Here is an 11,117-nt window from a genome sequence, read left to right as displayed (position 1 = left end):
TATATATTTTCATTTCCAAAATGAAGTTAGTTATTAAAAAAAATAACCATCAACATGAGAAAATCATTTACACTTTCTTCAGATCTCAGGGAGATACAAGTATGCATAAAAATCTAGCACTGTATTATGCACAAGTCCAAGAAAAGCTCAGGTTAGAGCACAAACACTTGTAGCTTTCTAACCATCATTTACTGAATTTTAAGATTAAAATTCCAAGATATGTTGATACAAAAGAGTACAGGTTTGAAGGATATATATAAGAATCATTTGAAGGACAGTCATACCAATTTATAAGGGGGAAGCTTTAATTTGCTGCTCTTTAAAATAACTTAAGAGAGGAACTTTACAAGATAAAAATACATGCATTTGATGGCATTTTAGCCAATGTACATGAACACCACCTGTCATTTCCCTTGATTTGAGTTCACGTTGAAAGAAACTTTCCTCTCACATCTAATGGAGAAAACATTTTGTGCACTTAATTTACTGCACAAACATCTTCACTTGTATTATTCCCCTTATTGGAAATTATTACCCTCCATTCAATTATTTATACAATGTTAAAATGTCAGGTAATCTGTTAGTATCTCTTGATATTGGGTCATTTCCACTGACTCAATGCTCAAGCTTACTTTTTCATAATGTACAATGATGAACATAACACTATAATGTCCCTCCACTTCAAACAATATGATCTTTATTACAGGTGCAAAACATGCCCAAAACTAAGGGGTGAAACCAATCATTCCATGGCAATGAAGCAATGGAATATCTTTTCATACCTCATTTTACATTGTTTTATTAAGCCATGTTTGGGTTTGCAAGACAAATGAAAGGAAAACAATAGCTGCACAGGCAATATGCTCCAGAGGGTTTAAAAAAAAAGTCATAGAGAAAGCAAGTGGAGTAGTTTTTGTAGATTCTTCTCTTCTCCAGCAAAAAAAACTACCTCAAACTACAAATCTGATTCCCCGTATAATGCAGCAGAAAAGGACATGTAGTCAAGAGCACCCGGCAAAGCATTTGGTCCCTTGTAGGGAGGCATACGCTGGATGCAGTACTCAGCCTGGTCAGGTGGAAGTTCTCGTTGAAGCTCATCAGGAAGTATGAAGGGCTACAATGGTAAAAAAATATGACATCAGGCATATCACTTGCTGCATGGTTTTTTACTGAAATATACATTTTAGGATGAATAGTAATACTTGAAAAAATGGTTTAAATTTGCAGAGCATAACTAGTTAAAAGTATGTTACAATAATTTATTGGAGCTTGATTGATCATTCAGCATACATCTATCTCTTCCTGCATTTGCCTCTCGAAAGAGTGTGAACCATTGATATTCAGTTAAAAATTGAAGTGTTCAAAATTCAGATACCCAAATTCACTAGCAATAGCGGGTCTGCATTTTTAAGTGTTCACTTAAGACTTATCTAATTAAATAAAGTACAGACAGATGACAATTCAATAGCTGTTCAGAGAGAATATACAAAACATAAACAAAAACCATTAACTTACCCTATCTCCTGCCAAAATGCGGAAGGAGTCGATGACCTGCTCAGCAGTGTCTACGTCGGTCGATTCGCGAGTCATAAAGTCGAGGAAAGCATCAAAGTGCACATACCCTGAGTTGTTGGGGTCGACCACAGCAAGAATCCTCTGGAAGTCAATCTCACCCTTAAGAAAAAATAAGAGTCATGGGTAAATAACTTACACAGAACTGAACACAATGTAGAGTTTCAAAACAATAAAATGCTCTACTTTTAGGAACCATTAAACTTAAATTAGCTAGCAGAGGTGCGATAGAGTACACATTTCTATGGGCTACTTTTCAGCTAACAATAAGCATGTAAGTGTGTGAGTTTAAATTCTATCAAAGGTATGATGCTAAACTTTATCTATCCTACAGGAAAAAATAATCACTCATGGCTATGGTGAAGAATTTAGGGCCAATAAAATACATAAAAAATTCATGAACAAAAAAGCTTATGTTTTGAAATAAAATACAGAAAATATAAGGAGTTACGAGAATAAAAAAGTCATCAGTAGGAAAATTCATAAATGTACAGAAATTTCAAGAGCTCACATGATCTAATGTTCATTTGATTGTCCTGTGGTGGGAATATTTACTGTTTGATCCATATAACTAAAGACACTAGTTATATACATAAATGGCTTACTTTGGGTGCATTCTGATTCTCACTTAAGCAGAGTGGCCACTTGGTGGGCAAAAAGGTGCATGAATCAGAAATTTCCGATGAGGACGATTTCCTTTTGGGTTACGAGACACTTCATGTGTAGTGTAGGCCATTCCACATGCATCATCATCCTAAGTAACCTACATTCCGATTACAACTAGGTTATGGGTGTCCTCTAACAACTATTACAAATAACATGAACTTCCTCTTTTTGCCCTTAAGCATTTTATTTCTCCTCTCCACTAACATTGCATTCTACTTTTTATACTGGCCTTCCTACTTTCCCCTTACAATTAAAACTTAAGTCATTAGTCTTCCTCTGTCCAATAATTTCTCCATGATCACATTATAAAAGTCTCTAATGAATGCTTACCTTCTTGCCTCATGGACCAGGTTTTTGATCCATACAGCACTATGATACAAAATTAAGTCTTAACTATATTTTCTTTAGTTACCACATCTATCAATATATGTACACCGAAAAGTATTAATAATAACAGGCAGCCTTGCCTCAGTCCCCTGTTTGCCACTTCAATCACATTTTTCTCTTCCCTACACTTACCTGTCCATCTATTTCACCAACAGGATTTAAATAAGGTGCCTATTCCTTCAGGCTAATTGTATATTTTGCCACATTAAAAAAAAAATTCTGCACCTGGGTCACAAGCTTTCAATCAGATTTCACTACTTTTGCCACATGCTAGATTAAACATATAATCCTATCATCCTCACATACAGCCTCTTTACTAATTTATGGGATGGAATCAAGATTGACACAATGAAGTCTTCCGGCCAGATTCCTTACCCATTAATTTTTTTTGACTTTATTGCCTCCCTTTTTCACCTTCATTTATCAAAGTCCTTCAACATATCTTTCTATCTACGGCTAGACCCAAGCTATCCATGCCAATATCACATTCTATGCCTGTGGTAGCTGACCTAATATATTTACAATTAGCTCATCTACATACTTTTCCCCCTTATCTCAATATCTTTGAGTTTCTATTACATCTAATATGGCTTTATAATTTTTCCTTTTCTGTATACATACAATTAATTCTATGACCTTTTATGTAGCTTCTACTTTTCCCTTCGCTGAACATTTCACATTTCATGAGCCATCTCTCACCTATATTAAGATAGAATTAGGTCATATTGTTTACATACTCAGTAAATGATTATTATAATTAAACAGGAAACATTTGGAAAAAATCAGGAGGGAGACTGCATGTTTGTGGGAAAATATCTCGAATAAGTTGGACAGAGATTCTAGAAAATGAGTGGCCACCCAGTTTAAGCATTTTGAAGCACTAGTAAATGAGATTGTTATTCCATGTTGTTCCATCACTGATTTTTAGCATCAAACACACCCATCTTAAACTTTGGCTGGAGCCATTGGAATGGTTCATGCAATACAGTGCATGCTCATGGCTGCATCATGATAGCTCAGATGTCAATTACAAGAGCGTCAGAATGGTAAGAAAGTGCTTTGAATGAATGAGAGTCAGAATGCACACTGCTGTCAAAATTCCATTTATATTTAGACAGGCAAAAAACTTAGAATGAATGATTTCACAAAATTAAAATAAATTATCATTTCATATTTTGTTTTCAAAGAGATAATTTGAAGTTTTCTTTGAATTGACGGCACTTTTAAAACTCTTTTTAAATGAGGACAAAATATTTTCTTTTCAATAATTTCTCTCTATCCCGTAAATGTGCTTTAAAAAAAAAGACCCAGATGCAATAAACATCAATTATTGTGAGAGCACGATTGGATGAGTCGGCTACAAAAATAATGGTGTGCAAAGAATTAATTTCAAGGTCAAAATGCGAAAGCAATTATGATTTAAACAAGTTACACATTAATTCCAAAGAAACTGCAGGAGTTGCCACAACAGTCACTTTTAGCGGAGTCATCTGCTAATATTCATTTCAATGCAACAATTTCAGAGTGTAAAAATCATTCGCCTTGACCAGGATTCGAACTCAGATCCCTCAAGTCTGTTCGAGTGCTTTAGCCAGTTAAGCTATCGAGGCGTCCTCTTATCAAGAAGGCATTATCTTATCAAGAGGACGCCTCGATAGCTTAACTTAACCATCTTTTAATAAAAATATGTTCCAAAATACATTCACTCATCTGAGGCCTCCTCATTAATTGTTAATTATATGTATATTGGGTTTCAAAATGGTATTGCAGCATACACCCCTACCAAATATACTTTTACAGTTGAGGTGTACACTTGAACGCTTACATCCTGAGATCCATTTACCACCATCATTTTATCATAGACACATGCGTAGGCAAACTCATAGAGGAATTCAATCACTACTTCAAAGTAGACAGGATTAAAAATGTTATTGCAAAAGAAGAAAATATTACGAGCTTACCTGTCTATCCTTGCCTATGCTGTAACCAAGACTGACAAGACAGGACTTAAATTCTTCAGGTGTTAGGCGGCCTGTGCGGTTCTTATCAAAATGATTGAAACTGCTGCGGAATTCATTCAAATGCTCCTAGAAATTTAATATACAATTAAATAGCTTAATCAATAAACAGTTAATAAATTCAAACTTTTGACATAATTTAAATACTACACCCAAATGAATGCCTTTAAATGGTTACTGGCCATTGCTTGGTGAATTTCATTTACCTTGATGATTCATGGCAATAAGAAATATCATTAGCAAAAATTAAAAGGAAATGATAATGACCAAATGTCCGTCATACATTGTGATGAGAATTACACGGAAAAATTAAACAGAAGTAGGCTAATCAGTAAAGATGACTATTATAGAGGGAGAAAGATTTTACATATATTTGTTCTCTTCTTGTTTTTTGTATGCATGAACATGGATTTAAGAAAAAATAACTTTAACATTGTAATAAAAGTGATTAGAATATAACAAACTAAGTAAATAGTCTAATGTTCCTTAGTATATTAGCTACATTAAGAGTAACTTTCATATTTTTTCCACAATGCCATCCATAAATGCACATTCAGAAGCCTTAATAGAATCTCAGGAATGTATAAGATCTAATAACACTAATGCTTATGGAATTATATACTCCAACTAAACTTTGTTTAGACACCAATATTGCCAGAACCAATTAGGAGATACAATCAACAATTGGTTATTCATGATTCTTCAATGGAAATTTTAAAAAAATCAGAAAAAAAAGGATAACTGCCAGAATATTATACGATTTTTTTCCATTTTAACTGAACAGCAATTACAAGGTAACTGAAAGCTGCTTGATATTTGCTTGAGTACCTGTAGGAATTTTGAATTGAACACAAATTAAATGGCTATAACTAAAATAAAATGAATATATCACTCTGAATCAAATATAACTGAAATGATAATTAAGATCAATTGAATATTTCACATACATTGTTTCTTGAATTTATTTAAATCTCCTTACATAGGTAGACAGGTGTAGTAGTTCACTGGGTCGAGAGCTGGACTAGGGAATGGAAGGACCAGGTTCAATTCCATGTGATACCTTTCAGCACCCTAAGTTTCATCAAAGTTTAGTGATGTTTCATTTACTAGTTTTTGGTCAACTGTGAGCAACTATGGCACTCATTTTGTGGAACTTACTAATATCCAAATTTTGATGCAAAATGTAATGTATCTATTCTCACAAAATTCCTGCAGCATTATCAGTCTCACACATCTTCCATCATTCATCACCTTATGGATTCTATCAATGACTTCTGAAATAGTGCATTGGAATATTCATCATTTGTGCTCATAAATATGGCCACTCAGAAAATTGTGAGACCACTTATAAACCATTCTAACAATGTACAGATTCACTATCATGTTTATCACATTTTTCTTTCCCGAGGAAATTTATCTTTCGTAAAATAATATTTGATCAACACCTGGATTTATTTCTCCCTCAACCAATTTTTAGGAAATCACTCAACTTATTTGATTCAAATCAATGCAATATCAATCTTGTTGGCATGCATTCCTGCAAGAGATGCAACAAACTGAAAATAAATTCTCTCTCTATCTTTCTCTGTCTTTATATGGACTTTTCAAACTACCCTTACAATTTCAAATATCGCAGGACACTTGAAAGTTTTTACTTTTGAATGCTTAAGTAGTGAGACTTCATAAAAAAAATGAGTTACACACTAAATTAAATCCATGTTTTATGAACTAATGGTACATGAATTTTGATATAGACAGTCTATAAACTCTGGCATTCTGATGTATTTCTAAATATATATTACCTGAGTGATGCCCTTAGAGTCCCTGGTAAGAATCTGGTTCTCCACTTCGTTGATATTAAGGTTGATAGATGTTAGCAACTGTTCCCAGCCAACACGAAGTGTTTCCATTGTGTATTGAGTGTAACGATTCTCAAATACCATTCCTTCTTGTACAGCTTGGTGTATCTTCTCCAGTTCTTCAATATGTGCCATGTAAGCATACACAGCTTGTTCATACTCCTTTAGTCGCTGAAGTTGTTCCTCCAATGAACCCTTTAGAAAGGAACACATTTATAATTTTAGAATATGGCTTTTTAAAAGCCACACTATTTTATACAAATTGCAGTTAATATCACAATTTCAGTAATGAATTGTCACTAATTATTATAGTTAAATTTCCTCTTACAAATCCAAAATCTACAATTCAAAAGTCAGTAGGATGAAACTTATGATAATTTAGCAGGAGACAACCAAAATGTGTTAACCAGGATAATGTAATACCAAGGATGAAAACTACTGCCCACTTACCATTCATGCAGCACTCATTTCAATCAGCTGTGCATAGTTTAAATGATGTAGCAAAAATAGAAGAAACATATAGATGAACATTACGTGGCTAAAAAAACTATGACCAAGGGAACTGTTTTTCATAAAATTAACACTATAAGTTTTTTGTTTTTATCTCTTAAACAATACTAGCAAAGTATTTATAATTTTCACAATTAACTGTGAGATGTATTAACCGGGAAACCAACAATTTCAAACTTATTAAACTAATTATATATGCCAGTATATTTATGGGATGGAATCGGAACCTCAACAAAAAAAGGGGGAAATAAAGAAGGTAAGCCAAACTCACTACGTTAATGGAATGAAAAGGAAAATGAAATTCATAAATTTTTATTAAAACGACATAAGACCTTATCTTTCATTTTTACACAATTACCATAATTTTCCACGCAAATAGTTATTTTTTTCCACAAAATTTTGTCATAAAGTTGGTAAAAATATAAGGAAGCCAATCTGCAGTGGTTTTTATAAAGATTAACAATAAACGTATTGATGTAGACTTTTGTTAGAAATTGTAATGACCTTATCTAACAAACATTTACAAAATATGACATTACAGTGTATGATTTATAGAAACAAATGTTAGTTTGAACTTATTTGGTCAGAAATAATACTTAATACTTATTTAAATTCTTAGAACAGTCCCTGGCCAGAGTCTTGGGTCCTAACATTAATTACCATGGATTCATTTGAATCTAATGAATCCTTGAATTAAGGTTTTTAGCAGAATTGGGAAAAGTAAGTAAAATCAAGATTCATTTAAAATTGAGGTCCAGATGGAAAATTACTTTAAAATTGTATTTTGATGTTTTATGAATTGAAAAACACTCATGTTTACACCAAAAAATATTTATAACGATAATTTTTTTTAGAAAAGAAGATGAATTTAAAAAAAACCTTGCATGGAATAATTTTAGTACAACTTCTAAGGACATCAGTCTGCCTGGGAGAGAGAGAGGGATGAAATATTTTTAGGCAAGACCTAATAGCTTCCTGCACACCCTTTCCTTATTCCCCTGATAGCCAGGAATTTTCCATTTTTTTCTGGCTACAACATACAGTTTTTAGCTCATCAAAACTTAACTGTAATTTTTCATGGCTAATATGGCATGGGTGCATAGTTTTTAAGCAAAAACTCACAGGGAGAGAGAGGCAATTAAATTAATTATGCTCCTGACAACTTCTCGTATAGTGATTACAGCTCTGTATTGAATTTAGATTAAATAACAATGCCATTAGTTCATTGAATGTTCTTCACCATTGACAGTGCACACTATCTGCCATTAGTGTGAATTGTCTATTGTTAGCCCCTAGAAATAAATGATGTTTTACTTTTTCACTGTTATTTCCTCAGTTACATGCATGTACAGCAGAATTAAAGAAATAACTAATACTTTCTATGGAACGGCAAAATTGTAAAATAATGTAATAAGCTGCATCCCCAGTTATTGCTTCAAACCTAAATGTGAATGTTCAACTTCCAAGCAAATTCCCTGGATTTGTATCTACCTTTAATAGAACTTCCACTTTCTTCTTCATTTTCAATATTTTTCTTTCAGCTATTTCTATAACAATTTTATTTTGATATTAGAGTAAAATTACATGTTAAATGTAGGTCAGCTACAGCTGAAGTGTTATTTTACATGATTTGAAAAAATTCACTCCATTGGAAAAACAAGCAAATAGGATAGTAGGAGTTTGTAAGGCTGTGTGATTGAGTAAGTGGGAAGGCTGAATCATTGTAGTTTGTCATATGTAGCTATAAGAATATTTTCCACACTTGATTCACAACACCATCTATTACAATAAGAAAATTATGGAAGCTCTACAAATATCACATTATCTGCAAAGATATGCTTGAGAATATGTATAAATGTTTATGACACATCAATATCATATGTGCTACTCACAAATTTAATTAACAAGAGGTATTGCAAAGAAATCATAATATTTGGAATTCATGTGATTACTTAAGGTGAGATAGTGTAGAAAGCTGACATCAAAAAGAAGAAAAGTAGATCAGGCCTCAAACCACTGGCTTTGTACTGTTTGGCCCAGTGGCCCAAGGTTCAAGTGGATGAGAGATAATACGATTCTCGAAGGTGAAGGCTGGCTTATGCCAGCTCCCACCTTTGAGAAGGTAAATGGAACTACTTCCTACGTCATCATACTTGCCACACAGTTCATCCACTTGCCCTGCCCAACATTAGGTAATATACATGTTTTTTTTAGAGAATAATAGATGGTTAAATAAAAGTAAAAATCAAAAATAAAACTAAAGACTTATAAAGCAGATATACTGACTTGCAGACCCATTCCAATGGCAGTGACTGCATCCATTTGCCTTTCCATCCAAGGACCCACTTGATTGGCCTTTTCAGCAAACTGGCGTCGTAACATTTCATTGTCTTAATTTTGCATTAAAGAAAATAGATATCACATTGCATGAAGTAATTGAGTAACATAAGATTTTCAAATTATGAAAATGATATGAAATAAAATGTTTTTATGCTTGTATGTTAATGCAGTATTCAATCCTAAGACATGTGAAAGCTGACACTAAGAATTACCACCAAAAGGTGAGGATGTTCATCTTGGGAATATTTTTTATGCTTTATGAATGAGAGAGAGACTATTCAAATAACCTTATTAAATTTATATCAACTTCTAATCCAATTTCTAGTTCTATTTAGGATACAAATTCAGTCTTTTAACTGTTCTATGCAAAAAAAGGTGCATTTCTTACTTTTTAAGCATGCCAACCACATTTTTTTACACCATTAGCAACTATACTGTAGCTTAGAGGGAAAATTTTAGAGAAACTAACTTCAAAAAGCTATTTGACTAGTCTAAAGCCAGCTAAGTCCAGTTTCCTAGTGAAGAGGAAATCCCAAAGTAACATACATTTACATTTTAACAAAAGCACTGGCAAAGGTAGCTAAAGGCACATTACCATTTCATAGTCAATTATAGATGAGGATGTTCTTTAAGAAATAAGGACTTCTCACTCAGTGCTACTGACAACTTGAGGCAAAAAAAGTAAAAAAGAAGCAATTTATGACGGAACTGAAACATTGTATACTTCCCCATAAAAATATTTCACAACCTAATTTCCAGTGAGTGGTACCAAGTGTTATTTACATGAATTGTGGGGAGAATGAAATATTAACATCCCATTTTCCTTTGGTGAAAAATAACATTTACTGTTTTCAATACATGGATGATATCTTTTGTGTGTGGTCAGAATTAGAGTGACAGAGTAACAGCTGATGTGAGGGGACCTTCGACAAGAGCCTGGGTTAAATAGATCTAATGGTTCATTGTGTCAAACAATGCTTTCCCTGCCCGACACATGCAGACAGGGGAAGGGCACCACAGAGTTTCACCCATCCAACGTTTGTTCGGGCCCAAATTTGATTGACTCTGGTAATCTATCAGGAAATGGTGTTTCTACGTGAATAAGCCCTCGACTATTACAGAGGCAACTGGTCAAATGTTGAATGTCCAGACAAACGTTAAAATACTTTTATAATAAGTAGGAGTAAGAAATGGATTGCTTTCTACAACAAGGGAACTTTGAAAGCCATTAATAGTTGAACTTTCAAAAGTTGTGAATTTGAAGCACACTAAATAGAATGCTGTACCGAATATTAAGTGGTGCATGTTTTTTCAAAAGGAGAACGCAGCATCACTTGATGCATGTTCACCATGCCTCTTGCAATAGCACAATATTGGGAAGGATGCACCTGTGTGTTGCAGGAAAAACACACAACTGTTCAAAAATATATCTATTTTAAGCTGAGTGCTAAATTTAAAAGCTGTTTGTGAGGAAAAAAGGTTAGATTAAAATTCATTTTTTCAAATAACTCTACTAAAAAAAGGATACTCTGTTGTTTTCTTAATTCAGCCGCCAAAGTTGCATCCCTTTGAGGTACAAGTTGTTGCACTTCGGACCACTTCTTTGTCAGGTCCTGAAAATGAAAATCAAATGTAACAATAAGCATATGAAATAAATTAATTACCTTTTACTACATTGAATAATAAGACAATAAAAACAGTGAACTTTTTCAGTGCCATAACATGGAGAGAAACAGCAATGTTTGGAATGTGAAGAGTTGAAAAA

The 11,117-nt window shown here is 33.4% G+C and overlaps 1 protein-coding gene across 3 annotated transcripts in view; it reads right to left on the bottom strand.

Moving 5' to 3' along the window:
* Window positions 1-281: 281 nt before the first annotated feature.
* The window catches only part of Actn (alpha actinin), an 80,398-nt gene continuing 69,562 nt past the window's right edge, over window positions 282-11,117 (bottom strand). For all 3 annotated transcript variants that reach the window (XM_071585775.1, XM_071585773.1, XM_071585774.1), the window contains 6 exons: window positions 10,881-10,965; window positions 9,299-9,402; window positions 6,446-6,697; window positions 4,587-4,712; window positions 1,516-1,674; window positions 282-1,114 (listed from right to left, as the gene is read on the bottom strand). In XM_071585775.1, coding sequence (XP_071441876.1) covers window positions 956-1,114; window positions 1,516-1,674; window positions 4,587-4,712; window positions 6,446-6,697; window positions 9,299-9,402; window positions 10,881-10,965 — 885 coding nt within the window. In that variant the 3' untranslated portion in view covers window positions 282-955. The remainder of the gene's footprint in view (window positions 1,115-1,515; window positions 1,675-4,586; window positions 4,713-6,445; window positions 6,698-9,298; window positions 9,403-10,880; window positions 10,966-11,117) is intronic.

The sequence above is a fragment of the Hetaerina americana genome, unplaced genomic scaffold (assembly GCF_022747635.1).
Source record: "Hetaerina americana unplaced genomic scaffold, ioHetAmer1.1.p SCAF_2, whole genome shotgun sequence".
Classification (NCBI taxonomy): domain Eukaryota; kingdom Metazoa; phylum Arthropoda; class Insecta; order Odonata; family Calopterygidae; genus Hetaerina; species Hetaerina americana.
This window is presented reverse-complemented; position numbering and strand designations above follow the sequence as displayed.